General features: G+C 42.1%; 1 protein-coding gene across 2 annotated transcripts; it reads right to left on the bottom strand.

The window, feature by feature from the left end:
• Window positions 1-329: 329 nt before the first annotated feature.
• Window positions 330-21,956, bottom strand: Casp3 (caspase 3). 2 transcript variants are annotated; one of them, XM_034520884.3, is made up of 7 exons: window positions 21,848-21,956; window positions 10,062-10,129; window positions 7,646-7,770; window positions 5,788-5,916; window positions 4,548-4,723; window positions 3,827-3,947; window positions 330-2,078 (listed from the first exon to the last, which is right to left on the bottom strand). In XM_034520884.3, the coding sequence occupies exons 2-7, from the start codon at window positions 10,112-10,114 to the stop codon at window positions 1,849-1,851; spliced, it is 834 nt and encodes a 277-aa protein (XP_034376775.1). In that variant the 5' UTR covers window positions 10,115-10,129; window positions 21,848-21,956; the 3' UTR covers window positions 330-1,848. The 2 variants fall into 2 exon arrangements, with proteins under 2 accessions (XP_034376775.1, XP_076770240.1); XM_076914125.1 differs by lacking the exon at window positions 21,848-21,956 and adding an exon at window positions 21,600-21,728.
• Between the last annotated feature and the right edge of the window lie 72 nt (window positions 21,957-22,028).

Here is a 22,028-nt window from a genome sequence, read left to right as displayed (position 1 = left end):
AAAACATCCATGCCACTCTCTTCCTTGGGTATGGAGTTCCTTGATCTACTTTTGAGCTTGAGTTTATAGAAGCTATGGTTATTGTGTAAACATTGGAAGAGATGAATCCCCGCCCCTTCCTATATTCTTTCTCTGGGTTTAAATCATATCCATCTCCTCAGTGGTTTTCCACTCGCTAACACCTAGAAATACTAGATAGATTAAGCACTGCTGCATCCTCTTTGACTCTCCCAAATTAAACTCTGGGTTAAAATTATCTTAACTTCCACTTAGTTATTACAACATCAAAAGTATCGGCAACAACAACAAAAACCTCTCAAATACACTGATAACTTTAAATCTGAATTCATGTTTTTAAAATAAAAATGCAAGATAACAAACTTTTATAAAATTGCCACATGGGAACACACTTTAAAATACATGCTGTGTTTACTTAGAAAGAGTTAACAATAAATTCAGTCTAAACCAGAATCTATCAGTTATAATGTGAGTTCCTTCCTTTCTTTGTGCAGAAAGGAAGCTTGTTGAAAATGCTGGACACATCAGGAGAGCCAGCAATGACTCAGCACCTCCGTGATAAAAGAAGCCTAGAGCAAGTCTCCCCGACTAGGATGGACTCCAGTCTGCAGCTTCTCCGAGTGGGCTGCAGGACCTACCACTTGTGTGCCATGGCCCTTTCATTTCTAGTGACTATACAAATATCACCATTATTTTCCTTTCATTGTAAACTTCAACAGAAAAGTCAGCATGCTACATACTCTGTACATGCAGTTCAGTGAACTTTCTTGAGATTCTCAGCACTCTGGAAAAGCCATTTTGCAGAAGTTTCTGACCTGGTTCACTTTCTCATGTGGTAACTTGGACTTTGGGGACAGCATCCACACAAACCAGTACTCACAAGGTGGGTCCAGTTGGCTCTGCCATGACTCTGCTCTGGCTCAAACCATCTTCTCTCCAATTACAGTAGATTTCATCTCTCCTTTCCTTTCCCTCTGTCTGACAACTGTATGTTCCTGTAGAATTCCTTTATTTCATTCTAATAATCAACAATTTGAGGCCATTACATAACTGTTCTTTTAGATATTTTGCTGACCTGTAAAACTAAGCTGATTTGAATAAGAATACGTAAGAAACAAATGCTGGTGGACCCTAGCACCTTGCCATTGTGTCCGCTACTGAAGGATGGTAGCCTTCAAAGAGTCAACCAAGTTCGCACATGTTTTCCTCTCACATAAATACTCAAGTTATTTTCATTTCAATAATAAAACACGATTTTTTAAAAATAACAAATACATGCCCTGGACAACTGTCACAAAACCAGTAGCTATAACATATGCTATGGTGGTCCCACTCTTTCTTTCCATAGATTAGTTCCAAAACAAGGGTTCGAGCCCTTGACTCTTTTCATGGATTCAAGTTCTAAGACATATCATTTGACATTGTTGTTTGTATGTTTAAAAAAACTAGAATAGCATTCTTAACATGAGTAGGGAATATAAAATCATCACTGCAAAGCTTTACTGCTTCATAATTACTTCAAAATTCACAGTATCGCCAAATCTTGCTAATTATAAAAGGGTAGCCTTGTAAGTTCTTCTATGAGGATAGTACCATTATTGACATTTATTTGTTCCTAATTCATTTTCATTTCAACTACCTGATGTCGAAGTTGAGGTAGCTGCATTGTGGCTGCATTGCTAGGCAGTGGTATCGTCCAAGACCAGCTGAAACATCAGATTTGATTTAAATGAGAGGGAAATAAAGTCTCCCTGACAGTCTTCTCATTTGGCATTCAAAACAACAACAAAAAACCAGACACATGCCCCCACTCCACCCCCGATCATTTCTTTAGTGATAAAAGTACAGTTCTTTTGTGAGCATAGACACAATACACGGGATCTGTTTCTTAGCGTGGAAAGTGGAGTCCAGGGAGAAGGACTCAAACTCCGTCGCCACCTTCCGGTTAACACGGGTGAGAATGTGCATAAACTCAAGCTTGTGAGCGTACAGCTTCAGCATGGCACACAGTGACTGGATGAACCACGACCCGTCCTTTGAATTTCTCCAGGAATAGTAACCTGCAAGACAAAAGATGCAGGACCATATCTGCCATTACATCACAGCATCACTTTGGAGGAGACTACGCATTTTTATATAACCATAATGGTCATCTTATAAGCCATACAATGGCAAAAGAATTAATGCTTTTGTTCTCCAGAGCTCACTGCTCTCAGCTGGAAAAGAAAAGGCAGTCCAGGACTGACTGCCATTGACTTCCTTTTTTTTTTTTTTTTTTTTTTTTTTTTCCCATGAGACGCGGGAGGAGACGCACGGGAGCGAGTGGGATTCGAACCCGTGGGGTAGAGAGAGATAGCACAGAGGGGCCCACGCCCTCTGCAGGCAGGCGGACGCCTTACGGGCTGCGCCACCGCCGGTTCACTGACTTTCTATTTTCTGGTCTCTTTCCTATAGGATGGAACAAGTCAGGATGAGGAAGAGGAAGATATGAAGACACCAACGCAAAGCTATCCAAATGGGACTGTGTAGGTAACACGGTGCTTCAACCAGAACCCATCTGATGTTAATACTGGCCTAGGCAGGAAATAAACTGTTTACATACATACACTTTAAAAATGTTTCTTTAATTATTCATTTTGTGTCTGATCTCTTTGCCTGCATGTGTGTAAGTGTAGTGTCCTATGCCCACGCAGATCAGAGGAGGGAATCAGAACCCCTGGAACCAGAGTGACCAGTGGTTGTGAACTACCATGCAGATGTGAGCACCCGAAGCCAGGTCCTCTGCATGAGTATCAAGTGCCCTTAACTACTAAGCTGTCTACTTGCCCCATATAGATGTACATTGTAAAAAATGATATTAGTCTGCCTTTGGGGCATCTGGACAAATATAATAAATAGTATTCAAAGGCCTAAAAAGAAAACAAATAATGTTTTTGTGTTTATTTTCAGATTAACTATTGGATTCATTATGTTTAGCTTAGAAGAACACTGTTTGGAAAGATACCTACTGGATAAAACAAGTAAATATATTTTAATTTTTAATAGATTTGTCTATCTATCTGTCAATCTATCTATCTATCTATCTATCTATCTATCTATCTATCTATCTATCTATCTGCTTATTGTGTGTATGTAGCTGTACATGTGCCACAGTGTATGTGGAACTCAAAAGACAACTGTGAGAGTCAGGTTTTCTCTGACAACGGTATGCACATATCCACATACAGGTCCATACCATAAACTGAATGCTGTGTGTGTGTGTGTGTGTGTGTGTGTGTGTGTGTGTGTGTGTTGGTTTGTATGACAACGGCCCCCATAGGCTCATATGCTTGAACACTGGGTCCAAAGTTGGTGGAACTCTTTGGGAAGGATTAGGAGGTGTGGCCTTGATGAAAGTGGTGTGTCAGATGGCCTTGGAGGACTCAAAAGCCAACATCAATCCCAGTTAGTTCTCTCTACCTTGTACTGTGCTTGCAGATGGAGATATAAGCCAAGTTGTCTACTGCCATGCCTGCCCCCATCCCAACCCCATTTCCTGCCACAATTGTCCATGGACTCTAACCCTCTGCAATCATAGGCTCCAAATCAAACATTTTCTTTTGTAAGTTGCCTTGGTCATGATGTTCTATCACAATAGAAAAGTAACTAAGATGGCAGGTTAGTTATTTTAGGGATGTAAAGGTACCTTTGTGAAGGGTATATAAACATCATAGTAGCCTTTAGAACAGTCTTCACCAGTCAGCTTTATAGTATGTCACAATATATTTCATCTAAAATCAACACAAAACATCCCTTGACGGTTTCTCACCAGGTGCTGTAGAATAAGCATACAGGAAGTCGGCCTCCACTGGTATCTTCTGGCATGCCATATCCTCGTCAGTTCCACTGTCTGTCTCAATGCCACAGTCCAGCTCCGTACCCCGGCAGGCCTGTGTGTCAGAAGATGTACACTTCTTATTTAAAAAAAAGAGCAGTCTAAAAACTAGGGAGTTTTTCTGATACAAAAACAATACTGTACTAGCTGGTTTTGTGTGTCAACTTGACACAAGCTGGAGTTATCACAGAGGAAGGAGCTTCCCTTGAGGAAATGCCTCTATAAGATCCAGCTGTGGGTGGTGCCATCCCTGAGCTGGTCGTCCTGGATTCTATAAGGAAGCAAACTGAGTAAACCAGGGGAAGCAAGCCAATAAGCAGCACCCCTTCATGGCCTCTGCATCAGCTCCTGCCTCCAAGTCCCTGCCCTGTGTGAGTTCCTGTCCTGACTTCCTTTGGTGATGAACAGCAGTGTGAAAGTATAAGCTGAATAAACCCTTTCCTCCCCAACTTGCATCTTGGTCATGATGTTTTGTGCAGGAATACAAACCCTGACTAAAACAAACAATGAAATGTACTCCAGATTCCCTAAATGGCTGTTTAAATAAATAAAAATATAACAGTCCTATAGCCCCAGAACTAAAAATAAATACTGACATTTAAATAAGTTAATCTCTTTAACTGAGCGCCAACCTGCTCAGCAGTGCGCTCGCTACCTGAATGATGAAGAGTTTCGGCTTTCCAGTCAGACTCCGGCAGTAGTCGCCTCTGAAGAAACTAGTTAATTTCTTCAGGTCAACAGGCCCATTTGTTCCAAAAATCACTCCTTCGTCACCATGGCTTAGAATCACACAGACAAAGCTGCTCCTTTTGCTATGATCTTCCTTAGACACTGGAAAGACATCAGAAACAATATAAAACAGAAGAGAGACAGGAAGGCCCTCGCCAGCTTCACACTGTGTGTGAATACAGTAAAGAACCCGTGGTTGTCTGATGTGTATCCAGCTTTCTCACTGGACTACGATGGCTGTGACTTCATGGTCTTAGCTTCCTCAGTTCTGGGGTTACTGGTTTATACCATGACCACAAGATGAAGAAGCTGAGAATAGAATTTCAAGAGCGTCCAAGTCTAATATAGGCAGAGGACATTTGGAGCCATTTTTAGGGAATGGCTTGATTAATTTTTCTTTCTTTTTTTATACTTTTTACTAGAATATATAAGCAGCTGGGTATGGTAGCGCATGCCTTTAGTCCCACCACTCAGGGAGCAGAGGCAGATGGATCTTTGTAAGCTGGAGGCTAGACTGTCTAAATATGAGATTGTATCTCAAAAACAAAACAGAAAACAAACCAAAAAAACCCAATCAGTATAATATACAGTATAATTCTATAATTTTTATACTTCACTATCTCTATAATTATAGCTAGATCATAAAATAAAATTACCCAATGAAGGTCATTCTTAGAGAATTCCATACATGCAATTTTGATCATATTCACACATACTTATTTCCCATTCCTCCCAACTTTATGTCCCTTTCTCCTTTTTAAATAAAAAATAACACAGGCTCCAATTTGTGCTGGCCATATATAGACAGGAGTTGGTCTATCCACTGCAGCATGGTCAACCAATCAGGGACCACACCCTTAAATAAAGGGGGTCCTCTCTCCTCCAGCAGCCATCAGCTGTCACTAGCTCCCCGGGCTCCCCTCCATGTAGGAGTGCGAACTGCTGGGAGTTCCTGACTGCAGCGATGCTGTCTTGCTCTTACACTCTCTCTGCCAGGCTTGGCAGTGGTGCCTGAGCCTTGGGTTTGTGTGTGGGTTGGGGTCTAGGTGTCCCATTCTGATTGAGCTCTGCAGACAGTTAATCTCTGTTCTTTGACCAGCTGTGAGTTGCTGTCCGCTGCCCACAGAAGCTTCCGAAGGTCATGCTTATAGCTGGTTATGTCTTACCGCTATCCATCAATTCCATAATTTCTTCACGAGTCAGGTCATTTTTATTCCTGACTTCGTATTTCAGGCCCATGAATGTCTCTCTGAGGTTGGCTGCATCCACATCCGTACCAGAGCGAGATGCCATTCCTTGGGACAGAAAGAGCTCTTAATTGCATTTTACAAGAATAACTGCTTTGAGAATAAATGAACTAGGCAGCCATTCGCACAACCAATAAACTCTTCCTTTTAAATGCTGACCTTCTTATTTTGATCATGGTGATAGTCTATACTCTGTTAGCACACAAGACACCTCATTGTATTAGCTGCTGCAAGCTGTCATGACAGGGATGGCCTCCTCAGCAGCTTAAACATTGAAAATAAGAGGGGACGTCAGAGGCCTGGCAATAGAGCTTTGTTTGATAAATCGTGATTCTTTTATATGATAGAGCACTATGTTGCTTTCTCATTCATTCATTCATTCATTCATTCATAGGCTTAGTCTCACACTGTAGCTCAACCTGGTTTTGAACTCACAATAATCCTCCCACGTGCTGAGATTACAAGCATGGGCCACCATGCTTAGTGCATTGTTTTTCAAAACCTTGCTAATTTGTTTCATGTAACATGATAATATCTACTAAATAATTTTAGAAGATTAGAAAGAAGTATGCGATCTAAGTTTGGTTTATGTAGCTTGCTCAGAGACACCCTATTTGTTCAACGTTGAATCAGTTGTAAGACATAGTACCGCTTGGACATTGTACAAGGAAAAGAAATCCACAACTATTATCAGATTAGTATTGTTTATCAGGTATTCTGCTATGAGGGTAATATTCCATCTTTCCAACTATCACAGGATGCTTCCTACCAGCTTCATTTGTTCACACGAGGGTGCTGGGCACAAATGAGCTTGGAATGCTGCTCTTGGCTTACTGCATGCTCAGCATGAGAGAAACTTGGTTTTAAAAGAAGAAAGGAAAGCCAGACAGTGGTGGCACAGACCTTTAATCCTAGTACTCAGGAGGCTGAGGCAAGTAGATCTCAGAGTTCCAGGCCAGCCTGGTCTACAGAGTGAATTCCTGGACAGCCAGGACTACACAAGAGAAACTCTGTCTGGGGCGGGGGACACAATACCAAAACAAAACATCAGAACAACAACAAAATCTACCGAGTCCACTTCCTGCTGCCCATATACTGCTGGATATGTAGCCTTCCACTGGAGTGTGGTAGAGCTACAGTACGAGCCGAGTCACATCCTAACACTACTGTAAATTAGCTTAAACACCATTGCTTTCACAGTGCATTCATTCTTAGGTTGGGGTGAAGGCCTCAATTAAACAGTAGTTGTAAGCACAGAAGCACACTTCGCCTGAAGCTGGGACACATAGCACTGCAAATGGGAAACAGGGCACTGGGTGGGGACAGCTCAGTAATCTGAGATAAGAGGCCTTAATTTATATTCTAGAATGACCTTGGGGCCTACTTGCCTGAGGCTGTGAGTTAAAGGCCTGAGGCCACTAGAGACACTTTCTAAGCTGCCCCAGGGCAGACGACCTCAGGTGCCAGTCATTCATCTTCATCCCTGACAGATTGTTGCTTATGAGACCTTTCTTCTCCCATCACTCAGCCTCAAGGGACTGGCAGCAGCAGAATCCAACCTTCTGAAGTCACAAGAGAGACAGAGATGTCCAACATGGAAGAAGAGTTCATATGGAATATGAGACCTGTAAGGTTCCAGGGCATCTCTACTTTGCCGTTTTTCTGTATCAGTTTACTGACTCATAATTAGTCACCATGGATCTTGCTTGTTATATTTACAGCTGATGTCAATGGCGTCAAGATTTGAAATGTTTAAAAAATTATGTTAGATACATACCAGTGCTTTTATGGAAATTCTTATTATTAATTATTACACATACGCCCATTTCAGGATAATCCATTTTGTAACTACTGTCCAGATAGATTCCAGAGTCCATCGACTTGCTTCCATGTATGGTCTTTCTGCATGGAAATCAAATGATGGTTACAAAGGTAGAAATGAGAAATTTTGTTAATACAACTTGTATGACTCATAAGAACAGTTAACATCTGTTTAATAAGGGTATCAATGTATCAGCTTCATGTTACGGCCTTCCTTCATTCAAATTTCACAGCATGTGGGTTTGATCCATCCCAATCACCAAGGTGGGAAAAAAGGTATAAATACATTCACAACAACCCATGTAACTGACAGGGTAGCCTGGGCTAGCCTTGGGCAGTCCACTTATCTAAGAACTCCTCTCCTGAATCAGTCCTTAAACTTTATGAGCTAAACCATCGGATAACTTGTTAACACACAGCTAAACCATCATAAGTCCTTGAAAATACTTGGGTCACTTATATAAAAATGTTAGCCAGGTAGATCAGAGGTCAGTAATAATTTTCTTCAAAGTCTGGATAGGCTCAGAGGCTATCCTCTAGCACAGCCTCAATTTGGCTGGGTGAAACTAGCCCAGGGCAATAGGCTTATAAAAGTGTGGCTGCGTTCCAACAAATGTGACAGAGACTGAGCACAAGCCTGACCCAGGATCTAGGAACAGCCAAACATCAACACTGTGGAGGACACATACTCAGCCGTAAGACTAGCTTACATTTTACACAATTCTAAAGATAATGATATCGAGAGTAAAAGCAGTGAAGGAAGGGGTCAAAGGCAGACAAAAAAGAGCCGTTATACTTAGTTGGTGGTAAAGGCCCCACATTTTACAGAGAAAATTAGGTCGCACAGGCTGTACACTCCTAGTCCAGAAATCTACAATTGGAAATGCTCCAAAAATGGCAAATTTTTGAAAGTCAACCTTTGCCACAAGTGGAAAATTCCACACAAAGCCCCATGTAACGGGCCACTTTCAAAACGCAGGCACACTAAAACTATGAAATGAAATTAGCTTTGGCATGCATGTATAAAATGTATATGAAACAGCAATGAATTCATAGTATTTAGAATTTACAGGCCAGAGAGACAACTCAGAAGGTAATAGCGCTGTCTAAGCAGTCCTAAGTAGTCCTAACAGCCCCGAGTTCAACCCTGGAAACTACATAAAAAGTTCTCAGTCAGAGATGTTTGCAAGCTGTGGGTTGTGATTCCCTTGGAAGTCAAATGACCCCTTTCATAAGGGTCATATATCAGCAGATATCCTGTACATCAAATATTTACGTTACAATTCATAACAGCAGCAAAATTACAGTTACATAGTAGCAGCGGAGATAATTTTATGGTTGTGGGTGGGGCTCAGCACAACCTGAGGAACTGTATTAAAGGGCTGTGGAGTCAGGAAGGTTGAGAGCCGCTGCTCTAAGGGGTGACACACAGCTGTATTTATAAGATGGGAGGTGGAGACAGGAGACTAGCCAGAGCTCGACTCTGCAGGTACTCTGCATAACCTCCACACGTGTACTGCAATACACACACACCTGTACACACACACACACACACACACACACACACACACACACACACACACACACCTGTACACACACACACACACACACACACCTGTACACACACACACACACACACCTGTACACACACACACACACACACACACACACACACACACACACACACACACACACACACACACACACACTTGGGTTGAGTCCCAATTCTAATGCATTTTTGTTGTATATATGTGAATATGGTTCAATCTGAGGGTTCAAAATCTAAACTACCATAGGTTCTAGTCATTTCAGATATGGGATAAAAACTTGTAACCCTTGTTACTTTGTGACCACTTGTAATTGAACTGTAATTTCCATTGCCTAATGCTGATTCTTCACCATCCTCTGTTGCCTCCTTTACGAGCCAGCACTAGACCAAGATGGGATATAGGTTAATAAAGAACAGAGAATCCCAAGCCAGGAATATAGGGGCACTTAATACAGGACCTAACCAACCTCCTTGCCCTCAAGATAAGAATCAGAGATGTGAGTTTACATAAAGCTGCACAGCTGTTGGGGCAAGAGGTAGCCTGGTCTCTCTGGTTTGAAAGCCCTTATTCCCTCGGCTTCTCACTCTCAGAGTGAGCTGTATTGTGCAAACCCATCTTTCTTTGACTATACAGAATTATATTTATACCAGTTTCACCAGGCACAGTAGTTCTTGCCTATTTTTCTAGCATTTAGAAAACAGGAATCAGAGGACCATCACAAGATTGAAGCCAGCCTGGACTACAGAGCTCCAGGTTAGCCTGGAGTGGGTGGAGAACCTGCCTTAAAACAACAATAAAAAATAAAAATAAATAAATACTCACACTTCAAAATTATTAAAGGATTTTGAATCCACTGAGGTTTTGTTGTTCTCCATGGTCACTTTTCTTAGCTAGAATAGGGGAAAAAGAGAAGTTACTCATAATAAATCTTTGTAGACACTGTTGTGTATCAGCAATGCCATGCTGATTTCTCCTAAAGTTCTTGTTTTATATCGAATGTTATTGGCCCCATAAGTCAGATGGGTGAGAATGATCCTTTGCAGTGGCACCACAGTGTAGGCCCTGTCCCCTTTCTTGTTCTTCCCTAACTATGAATCACATCAAGAAAGCAGAGTGTGCAGTTCAATCAGTTTTTTGTTTGTTTGTCTCTGTCAATCAAAACAGATAATACCTTCTTTCCCTGGTCACCCAACAACTCAAGTTATGTACTGGAACTTGGCTCCCAGCTCAGAACTAAAACGAAAACAGTCAACAAACCAACCTCAACAGTCAAGTCCACACAACACTACCATCTAATGGTGAGAGCCCCAAGGACTTCCAGATCTCCAGATTCTCCTATTCAGAAACATGACTTCTGATACTAAGTGATTCTGTCCTAAGACATAGTCACCTCTCCTCATCCACTATGACTCTAGAATCCCTGGCTATGTTAAATACTTTGATCAAAATACAACTTTTAACCACCTCAGCCTTATGCTGGGGTCAGAAATACTACAACCGGGCTAACTGAGACTTCAAAGCCAAGTTCCTACTATCTATCATCTTTCTCCTCGTTTGGTGTGCTGTTGGAAACAGAGAGAAAGAATCCAGGGAAGAGGAAGTGACAGCACTTCAATCTGACCACAGAAGAAGAGGACAATGCTTCATGGGCCTTCAAGACCCAGTCAGTGGTTTACATTCCTACGAAGGCTCTTCGCTTTCTAGAAAACCACAGGATGTGGGCATTACTGGAATGCCACATGTTTTTAAGTCAGCAAGCAAATATTTAGAGACCACAGACTTAGCACCAAGACTCGAGGAAGCCTGAAGGCACACTCGCTGTTCCCAACCTTGTCAGAAGGCCAGTTTAAATCAGGGAAGAAGGCTGCTGGCTTTATAAGAAATGTCACAGCTACAGTGGGGACAGATGGTACAGTGGGAACTGCTAGGAAAAAAAAAATAGGGTTTCAGACACTGTTGGAACCATGAGACAAACAAAAAAGAGGAAAGAAACTGGGAGCATGGGGTACTTAGCTAGGGGGTCAGGGAGTTATCTCTGAGGTGACATTTATAGAGAACTGAATGACACAGAACCCCACCCTACTCCCCAGCCCCCCACGGGTGGTGGTAGTGGTATCAGCTAGATCAAAGGCCTGGAAACAATTTGTTCTACTCAAAGTACAGAAAGACAAGTTTGACTAGTGCTGGGCCAGGGAGATACTCAGGAGAGGCAAGAACACTGGGCCAGTGAAAGCCTTCTAGAATAGTCCAGGGAGGAGATGATGGAGGCCTGAACTGTAGCTGAACAGTAGACAGTCTGGGCATCCTGCTATTTACAAGTCGATTAGAAGAAGTGAAGCCAGTAGAAAACCAGACTGGGTGGACGTGGTGTGCTGACACTTGAAGGAGCCTTTCAGGTATGCTCACCTGTTCCAACCTTGTCAGGAGGCCAATTTTAATGAGGGAGGAAGCCCACTGGCTTTATAAAAAATGTCACAGCTACAGTAGGGACCATTGGCTACAGTGGGGACTGTTAAGAAAAACTATCCAAGCCAAAATGATTGGATACTATTTTAGTGGCATGTTGGGTATTACCCAAAGGACTCTCAGGGATTATTGGATTCTCTAAGACATATCTTTTTGCATAACTCACCATTGGTTAGTCTAGTTTACAACTTTGTAGGAAATCTAGCCATAACATGTAGCTACATAAGCAATTCTCGTCTATAGCCAAAAGTAAATGTCTTACAATGATACAATTGGTTTTCACTTGATAGAAAGATAGATCCTTCTGTATTATGGTGATCGCCTTTCAGGAAGATGACAGAGGCCTGATGTAGCTGAACGGTAGACAGTTCAAGCATCCTGCTGTTTACAAGTCAATTAGAGGAAGTGAAGCCAGCAAAAGACCCGAGAGCAAAATTCACTGGTATCCCATAACTACCAGTGAGCTTCTCTGCACACACTCAACTCTTTTCATTTGCTTGGTCTTCCAGTTCTCTGAACTGGACTGAAGAGCTTATAGTGCCATTAATCAACTAGCAGTTGAATAAGTCTTGACACCTGCTTTATTTTCTATTCTAGCAGTCAAGTTTTTATTTATTTATTTATTTATTTGGAAAATTGTATTTTAAAGGAACCAATGGTTATCCTGGGCTGAGAAAAATCACAATATAAACAACTCTTCCCATCGGTAGGAAAACTCTTTCCTGCTTGGCTGTGATTGGGAGGAGAGAGATGGAACAGGAGTTGGTTGGGAGTGAGGGGCAGAGGAGCAGAAGAAGCCTGGGGTTTCTGAAGTGATGCAAAGAGATGTCCAGCATATATGCAGAATTTACCTCAGGTAAGAAGAGAGCCAACATCCTCAGTAAAGGAGATAAAAGCAAAATATTTTATGAATTTGTTAGGCAGTCCTGGGGACTTAATGCAGAGACTCCAGCTAAGTACTTGCCCTAACTGAGTCACAGCTCCAGTACAAGTAGGCGGCGGAGGTAGGAAAGAGGCAGGGGGAAGTGACATGAGGAGGGCTTGGTGCTTCTCACAGGGCGGCACCCATTTCCTTTGTATTTAGAACCTAAATTGTGAGACACAAAACTCTAAATGTCTCCTTTAGCTTCTTGTGGACATACCTCTAAATTCTACCAAGTAATATTAAAACACAATCAGATACAAAGCTGCCAAGACTACAAGAGAGGCAGTTCTGTACTACTGAGAGAGACATAAACTGATAAGACCTCCTGAGGTATCTTGGGTGGATCCCCTCATCTGCTCATAAACACAGTGAAGTTTGAAGTGGTAAACTGACTAGTTAGAGTGTCTATAAATACCCTGGAAGGTGGAGGAAGTAAGGAGATTGAAGAATATTCATTATTCATAAAAACCAAGAGTGTGAGTACAGAAAATAACAATTTTGGTAAATCCATACAACTTATTGTAACTATTTTCTTTTAAGATTTTTTTTTCCAATTCCTTATCAGTGACATAAATGCTAATACAAGGTTAGGTAAAAATAGATAATAGAAATCTAGCATGCTCTCTTTTTACATATTACTATATTTATTAGCAGCGGCTGTCTGAGTGGTAGGATTGGTGACAAGTTACTTTGTAATGAAGTTATTTACTTTGTAATGTTTGTTTATATCTTCTAGTTTTTCTATATTATTTCAATGTTAGAAAACAGTGTTAAATGTTAGTTCATAAAATACTGTCAGCCAGAGCAGGCTATGCCACCAGGATTGTCCTAGAAAAATCCCCAGGTTGGGGGTGGTGGTGGTGCGGGCAGGGGGCCACTCTGGAGACAAGAATGGAGGATTGCTGTCAGCTTGAGGTTAGTCTGATTCACCTAGCAAGTTCCAGGCCAGCTCCACAATCTCATAAAACCAAGAATGAAAAAATAAGGGTACACTTCAATTGAGATGGCAGTCACTCCTCTTTGCCTTAACCAGATTTGAGTTTCTCTGCCTTTTTCATTCTTATAATAAATGTTCGGTACTAAGAAGTCTCAAATTTCTATCAACTAGAAATATCACAACAAAACATCAGCTTGTCTCTAGCTATGCCCCTTCCAAGTGTCCAGACCACAAGCTAAAACACTTAGCAGTCTGTGGTTGAGGAACAAGCTGTAGTTATTTGGAGTTAACTAGAGAATAGTACAGCGTAACAAAGAAGTCCAGACAAAAGGTAGATATAACACAAAGGGCTTAGTAAACATTTGGGTCTGTGAAAACTTAATATTTTCATTGGTCAAATTTGTAAAGAAAAAGAAAAAAGAAAAAGAAAGAAATAAACAAACAACACAGTGGGCTTTAATAGAGATATCAAAGAAGCACGAGAAAAGATGCTCACATAATCTATCATGAAGTCAAGGCAGACTGTAACACATTCTCAATAAGTCAAAGCAGCAGCTTTGAAAGGGCTAACAGTGCTGTTCTTATTTTATAACATTCCAGGAAAGATGAATACACAGCAGCCTAAGCAGAGCAGTGGCTACCAAGGGTTGGGGGGGATGGGTGAGCACAGAGGTTGTTTGGAAACAGTGAGACCACTTCCTGTGTTGCGGCAGGAGTGGATAAGAGTCATCATACATTTGCTCCAATTTAAAACAGACAGGACCAAAAATAAACTTGACTGAAAACTGTAAGACTTTGGATGGCCGGGTGGTGGTGTGCACATCTTTAATCCCAGCACTCTGAGTTTAAGGCCAGCTTGGTTTATAGACTGAGTTCTAGCTCTTGACAGCCAGAGCTACACAGGAAACCCTGTCTTGGAAAAACAAAACAAAACAAAAAACAAAAACCCACCAACCAGAAAGACTTTGGGTGAAGAGACACCATGAGCAAGGCACCTTCTATAGAGGAACACATTTAGTTGGGGCTGGCTCACAGTTTCAGAGGTTTAATCCATTATCCTCATGGCGGGGAACATGGCAGCATGCAGGCAGTCATGGTGCTGGAGGAGCTGAGAGTTCTACATCTTAATCAGAGGCAGCAAGGAGGGACTAAAGGCCTGTACCACCACGCCTGGACCCAAGCTTGTCTTTAATTCCTTTTCATTGTAGATCTTTATACTAAGCACGGCCACTATGCTCAAGTTCCAGATTAAAGGCTCCTGTTAATCCAGATCAAAAGGACGTCATCCCACCTCAAGTTCCAGAGCAAAGGCATGTTGTATTCCTGCCTTAAGATGTGTTGCGCCTGTGTTTCTGGATGTGTAGTTCATTCCAGATATAGTGAGGTTGACAACGGAGAATAGCCATCGTAATGATAATGATGCCAACATCGGCTCATCAGTTCTAACCAATATAATACCACTCTGGTGGGGGAATGTTAATAATGAGGGAGTCTGTGAGGGACCAGGCAGATATAAGGTACCTTAAAATTGCTCTAAAAATTAATGCCTTTTTGTCCTTATTAGAAACCAAGACTAAATAACTTCTTAATTTGAATCTAGAGTTTCTGCCAGTGTCCACATGGTCTGCCTCAAATTGTCCCATTCTGTGAGTTTATTCCATCCAGAATTCATAGTGTATTCTTGGGAACCCTCAATGTCTTAAAGGTCTCTTTCTAAAAACTACAAATAGTATAGCCACTCAGACTAGAAAATTGACTTTTTTGTTTTAGTCTTTTGAGGTAGGGTCTCTTGTGTAACAGCCCCGGCTGTCCGAGAACTCGCTTTGCAGACCAGGATAGCTTCAAACTCATAAAAATCTGCTTGCCTCTGCCTCCTAAGTGCCGGGATTAAAGGTCTGTGCCACCATACTTGGCCCTGGAAAATTCAGTCTTAATAACCTTTTGTGTCACACCAGCAATAAAGCTGTGGGATAAAACTATTCCCTCCTTCTGACTGGCACACCCAGACACAAGCTTCATAGCAACCAGCTTTCAGAATTTTACAATACTCGCCTCCTGGCTCAGACCAATGGAAGACCTAAACTGCATTTAAAAAATAATTTTGTGTGTGTTTGCAGGCATGTTGGTGTGGAGATCAGAGACAAACCTTGGGAGCTGGTTCTGGTTCTCTCAGTCCACCATGTGGATCATGGAGAACAAACTCAGGCTGTCAGGCTTGGTGGAAAGCACCTTTACTTGATAAGCCATCTTGCTGGCCCCCACCAATGCTGGAGTTTAACTAAACATCAGGTGACTTTTAAGTAGTCATTCCCTTTTTATACATCCAATCATTTTTCTATAATCAATTATGGAAAGTTAAAAAAAAAGGAACACAGACAGATTAGTCTTAATGAAAGTAACTACAATCACTTTAATGTCAGCCTTAAGACAGCTTTCTTTTACTAAAGTAACTGGTGGATGAAGAAAAAAAAATTATACATAATTCATTTTAGAACAAGAGCCAAAATGGTATTTTCCTGTTTAATAAAGATGTCTCAGGAACAACTAGCTTATTATATGTCTTTCATTCTTAGTACTTGAACACTGTAAACTGTCTCGATCATCAGCTCATTTTAATATACTAATAATTTTTTAAACTAAATCAAAATCTAGCATGAGACAGATGCACGCTGACTCTATTTGTCATCACCTGCTTTTCTCACATGAGGTACTAAATCCATACTCTTGGGAAAGACTCTTAGCATTACCTCATCCCCATTAGCTAATACCCAGCTGGATACAAATTATTCTAAGGATGGTGATCTCATCTTTGAAAGATTAAAAAAAAAAAAAAAAAAAAATCTCTTCAGGGATGTATAGACTGTCCCAGATGACGGTAGGAGCTGAGGGTATTAAAGTAGAGAAAATAAACAAGGATTTTACAACAATACAGTGCGGTTCAGCAACCGTCTCAGCAGCAGTGGGATTCAACACTAACTGTTTCTGAAGATCCCCGCATCAGTTTATAGGATTCAGATGAGCAGAAACGTTATGAAATACACTTAATGGTCACTAGGAAGCTGTAGGTGATGCATTTCACCTTTTCTGACAACTCAGAATTTAGGCTTCAGACTCACTTCTCTGGTTCCCTGATCACTGAGCAAGAGCAAGAGCAACCAGATGTTCAGAAGTTTAGAAATGCTCTCAGCATAAATTTACTGTCATTCTCGAGTAGAGATTTAAATGCTCCAAGCTGTGGTTTCCTTAAAGAAGCAAGGATGGAACTTGGTCTCTATTTACACAGTTGTTTGCCAGTTTTTCCTCAAAACTGTAGACTAAGACAGAACGAGTAATCTTCAGAATAAAAGCAGAGGAACAGGGAAGTTATCTCTAAAATACAAGATTAGACAGTGAGGTATAATGCATCAATAATAGCTTGAAACAAGACAAATACTCATTATAAAATAGATGAAAACTTGCCTATCATAGGGATTTAAAATGAGATGTTACATTAGTACAAGCCAGGTTTAGAGAGGCCAGAGGTAGGCTTCTGGAATCTTCCTCTATTGCCTACTACCTTATTTTTTGAGACAAAAGTCTCTCACTGAACCTACTTAGAGTTCTTTCTTTTGGCTACACTAAGGCAGCAAGTCCTGGGATCTTTGTATCTCTGGTGGATTACAGCCACAACTCATATCCAGTTTTTTATTCTTTTTTTAAGATTTATTTATTTTATATATGCAAGTACACTGTAGCTATCTTCAGACACATCAGAAGAAGGCATCAGATCCCATTACAGATGGTTGTGAGCCACCATGTGGTTGCTGGGAATTGAACTCAGGACCTCTGGAAGAGCAGCCAGTGCTCTTAACCATTGAGCCATCTCTCCAGCCCCACATCCAGTTTTTGTGTGGGTGCTGGGGATCTGAACTTGGGTCCCCACGCTTGCACAGCAAACACGTTTTACCTTCGGTGCCATCTCCCCATCCTAAGTTTTGGAGATTCTTAATTGGAGAATTTGTTCCCTATCATCAGGCTGACCTTCTGGTGGCTGAGCTGCTGAGACCTCATGAGGCCGGGCATCGGCCTGGTCTCTGACTTTTCTAAATCTCATGACACACAAGACTCAACAGTCTTCATTTATGAATCATCTCCCTAGAAATAAATATTCAAAACTTAGGAGTAAAGACTTAACAAAGTATCTCTCTTACTTCCAACTCACAAGTGCTAGACCGAGTGGCACACAGCTGTTTCCGGTTGGGCTTCCCAGTAACACCGGGGTACAATGCTTCCACTTTAGACTTTAGTTCGATGGAGCTCAGAGAGTTCATCACTTTTTAAATAACAGAGCCATGACTACCGCTTCACGTAGCAAGCTCCATCCTATAGTCTATACACTGCTCAGCAGCTATAGGTGCAACAGCATGACAGTTTATTTCAATGGACAAGAAGCCCAGGTTCTCTAATTAAGACGAGATTTAAAACACATATAGCATGGCAGAAACTGATTGTTCAAAACTGAAATTAAATATACAGTTCTGTTCTTCAGTATTCATGGATGACTGGCTCCAGAACCTGCCTCAGATAGCAAAGTTCAAATCCTTTGTATAAAATGGTGGATTATTTACATATAAGCTAAGCCTCTTATTTATTCCTCATGATACCTAGTACAACTAACATTTTTATGTAGTGTTCAGGAGATGATAAAAAGTCTGTACATTTCAATAGAGATTCAATTTCTTTTTTTTCTCTCTTTTCTTTCTTCCTTTCTCTCTTTCTTTTTCTTTCTTTCCTTATTTTATGTATGTGAGTACACTCTACCCTGTCTTCAGACACACCAGGAGAGGGCATCAGATCCCATTATAGATGGTTGTGCGATACCATGTGGTTGCTGAGAATTAAAGCCCACAAATACAGATCAACACTTACTACATTTATTGCAAAAAAGAAAACAGTAATAATGATTATGATGTTTCTCATCCCACTAGGTAATTTACTTATAAATGTAAAATATCTGATTAAGCATATTTCCTATATGTCTACCTACTTTCCTATAGGAACATGAAGCCACTGTAGAATGGCTTCTGGAAAGTCTATCTCCATCCGTGCAGAACAATTTGAAAAACACCAGGATTCTATTTACTACCTATCAGTGAGATCAAAGACTCACAAGCACTTTCATATTAAGTAAGTGAAACAGAAAGAGCACCTGTTTCACAATCATCTGGTTAAGAAAAGATTGCTTAGTGTATGTAACCAGTGGTTGGTTTTGTTTGTTCTCAAATCTGTCCCATCTGGTCTCAGTTCCTTTGGGGGTTCGTTGAACTGGCTGTTGTCATTGTGTCTGATAAAGTCAACCGTCTAATGTTTAAAATATAATGAGAGGGAAAAGAAAGCTGGAAAGGAGAAGAAAATATGGAGAACATTATTATATCATAGGAACAAATAAATCATCTTGTTTTCTTGTTTCTAGAACAGGCCACACAACCAGGGAGGTAGACCAGCCTGATGAAGTTCTCTGACCTTGTGCCACAAGCCAGAAAGAATGTAAGAATGTGATGTTTAACTCTCTGCAAAGGGTTGGTCTTGTCCTCCTCCTTAGAAGAGAAACCTATATGCTCTTAGGGATGTGTAAGAATTCCTGACCTGTTTGAAAACAATCTGTTGTTGTTGAAATAAAAGTATAGAGTGGAAGAGCTTTGTCTTTTATAACAATTACAGATAGCTATGTAATCTACTGAGCATCAACTGTATGAAGATGTTTCATTGGACCCTGAGCATATGAAGTAGTGGAAGAGGCAGACCCTACCCCTATACAGAGCTTATATCCATGTTCACTGGCATTTAAAAACAGCATCAAGGTAGACGTTAACTAGCCCGTGTTCATTCAGCCCTTATTAGATAATTTCATTGTACTTTAGCAGAATGAAGAAGCTCTCCAGGCAATATTGAAGGCCAAAACAAGAACTATTATGTAGAATGTCACCCTTAACAAAACATCATCACACATACTATTTCATCTGATCTTTACAAAACCCTGTGAGCAATACAGATTATGCCTTATTTATGAAGAAGCTGGTAAGCACAGGGGTCCTGGCCTCAGACAGTCAGATGACAGAGTACCTTTACCTCTCCAAATTTTTTTTTAATCTGTTAAATGACTATATAAAACAGTACTTAAGAATGTAAGAATTTCCACATTGTTTTCTACCTTTCTCACTGGGGTAGAACTTGAAGTATCATCTAACATGAAGACCAGAACTAATGCAATGTGTTTGAAGAAAAGACTGTGCTGTAACTTTAGAAAGTAGATGAAGTGTATGTGTTGCCAGGTTTGAAACGGTAGAGTGCCCCTGGAACCGCTTATATCAGATAAAGATACAGGGTTCTTACTTAAAACGGCAGGAGGCAGAACCTTTCTGCAGGACCACAAAAGCAACCTGACTTAATTAGGTGACAATTTCACTTGTTACTTTGTACCAGTTCGATTGCTACATCTTGATAAACTTCCACACATTAAAACACGTTCTCACTTTCCAAAAGCCTTATTCTGCTGGACAGCAAATCAAAGCCTTTAAAGCCTCAACAGTGGGTTTTGACTTGGGGCTCCTGCCATGGCCACCATTAACACATCCCAGGAGGCTCCCCAATGGCTGGCCACACCCCCAGCTTGGCGTCTCCCCTGCTATTTTGTGTATTCATACTGTAACAATGGCCCCACATTTCCTCCCACTTACCAATATCTCCGAATCCACATCTTAATCAATCATTTTGCTGTAATAACACAAATGGATTGAGCAGTCACTTGTGAAAAACAAAAACCCAGTAAGGAAGGGAGCCATGCTAAAGTTAGAGCCAAGCGGTGTTTGCTCACAGTTCTGTAGGCAAATAAGAAACAAGCAAAAGTAGAGGATATGACACAGCTGTTTTCAGGAAATGCCTGCTGCAAAAGGAAGAAATGATAAGATTTAACCTTGAATTGTTAATTAAGAAGTGAAACCGCTGTAGCAGCTCCTATTCATAAGCATATCAGGGGAGAAAAGGTGAGACGGTTGACGGAGGGCAAAAAAAAAAAATAAATAAATAAATAAATAAATAAATAAATAAAATAAAGGTGAAGGGGGGGGGGACAATAAAGACCCAGGGTTTGGCTTTACCAACCCGGTTAGCGGTTAAGGTTTTACCCTTAAACCTTAAGGGTAAACATAAACATCTAGTAAACTGTTTCCCCCCCCCCCCCATGTTTTAAAGGGTGCACTGGAGAGGGGCTACGGGCAGGGAGCAGAGACCGCTTCAGTGCTCTGAGGTGAGTACAAATCTGGCAGACAGGAGAAAGCCCACAAGACTCAGAAGAAGGGCCAGGTACAAATCTCTCAGGACTCGTAGGTCTACAAGGCTCGGTAACTAACGGCGGAAGAAGTTGGGTCCACGAGAGGTGCCTAAGAAGGACGTTTCCTGGGTGACTCAACGGAGGATGAGGTAAAAACCCTGCTGCTCAAGTCGGGCTTCAGAGACCAACTAATTCATGAAGTGTGAAGAAGGGACAGTAACTGAGCATGGCCCAAGAGATGTCAATGCAAGCTCCTATAGTGAGTGACTTTGGCCAACAAAGGAAAGAGCTGGCGTATTCAACGACAGGCTTCGGGGTAGAAGGAGAGTTAGAGGAGCAATGCTTAAAATCAGTTCTCCGCAAGAACCAAAAATCACAGAGCACTGGAGAAAACCAAAGGTGGAGAGCAAATACTCTTGTAACAGAGGGAGGCTGGGTCCCTTAGAGCCGCCTTAAGGTCAGCATCAGCCTAGCCTCCAGGCCCCAGGGTAGAACTTCCCCTACCCACCCTCTGCTCCCGGGTCCACACCTCGGCCTGCAGCTCCAGGATCCCGCCACCTCCCGCCACTCGGCTTCCAGGCTCACCCCCACTATGGACTCACCCCCTCCCGCCCCTGAAGCTCTGTGCACAGGGCGATCTCCCGATCCCCCGGACTCCGCCTTTGGAGCCTAGACGCGGCCCGTGAGTCGTGCTCGAGTGTCCTGAGTCCCGCCCCGACTCACCCGGGTTTAGGGACACCAGTTTGGCCTCCCGGGTCTGCGCTCCCACCTCGGGATCGCGCTCCCAGCACTGTTTCCAGCTTCTCTGCCTTCAGTGCTTGCCTGAGCAAGCCTGGAGGCAACACAAAGGATCCTCCGCCCAGATCGCCCGTTTCCCCCACCTCCTCCAAGGAGCTGCAGACCCCGCAAGAGAGCGCCGGCTCCGGGTGGCAACGCAGGCCCTTGAAGGCGGGAGAGCAGCAGACACTCACCGTACCGATCCAAGCTCCGCGCCGCAGGACACTCTGCTTTGATCCCACCAGCACCAACACCGCAACAGCAGCCTCCCGCCGGCTCCGCCCACGCCCCGCCCCCTCCCTCAAACCCTCACCTCGCGCGCGGCGGTCGCGATTGGTCGTCCCAGCCGGGACAGGAGCCCCGCCGCCGCAGCGC

Source organism: Arvicanthis niloticus, chromosome 16, assembly GCF_011762505.2.
Source record: "Arvicanthis niloticus isolate mArvNil1 chromosome 16, mArvNil1.pat.X, whole genome shotgun sequence".
Taxonomy (NCBI): Eukaryota; Metazoa; Chordata; class Mammalia; order Rodentia; family Muridae; genus Arvicanthis; species Arvicanthis niloticus.
This window is presented reverse-complemented; position numbering and strand designations above follow the sequence as displayed.

Excerpts from the sequence above, each read along its gene's own strand:
- Casp3 (XM_034520884.3), bottom strand. The coding sequence starts at position 10,114 with ATGGAGAACAACAAAACCTCAGTGGATTCAAAATCCTTTAATAATTTT. Across the intron at positions 5,917-7,645 it reads GAATTTCCATAAAAGCACTG|GAATGGCATCTCGCTCTGGT; the intron begins GTATGTATCTAA and ends TTCTGTCCCAAG. Across the intron at positions 4,724-5,787 it reads TATGGAATTGATGGATAGCG|TGTCTAAGGAAGATCATAGC; the intron begins GTAAGACATAAC and ends ATGTCTTTCCAG.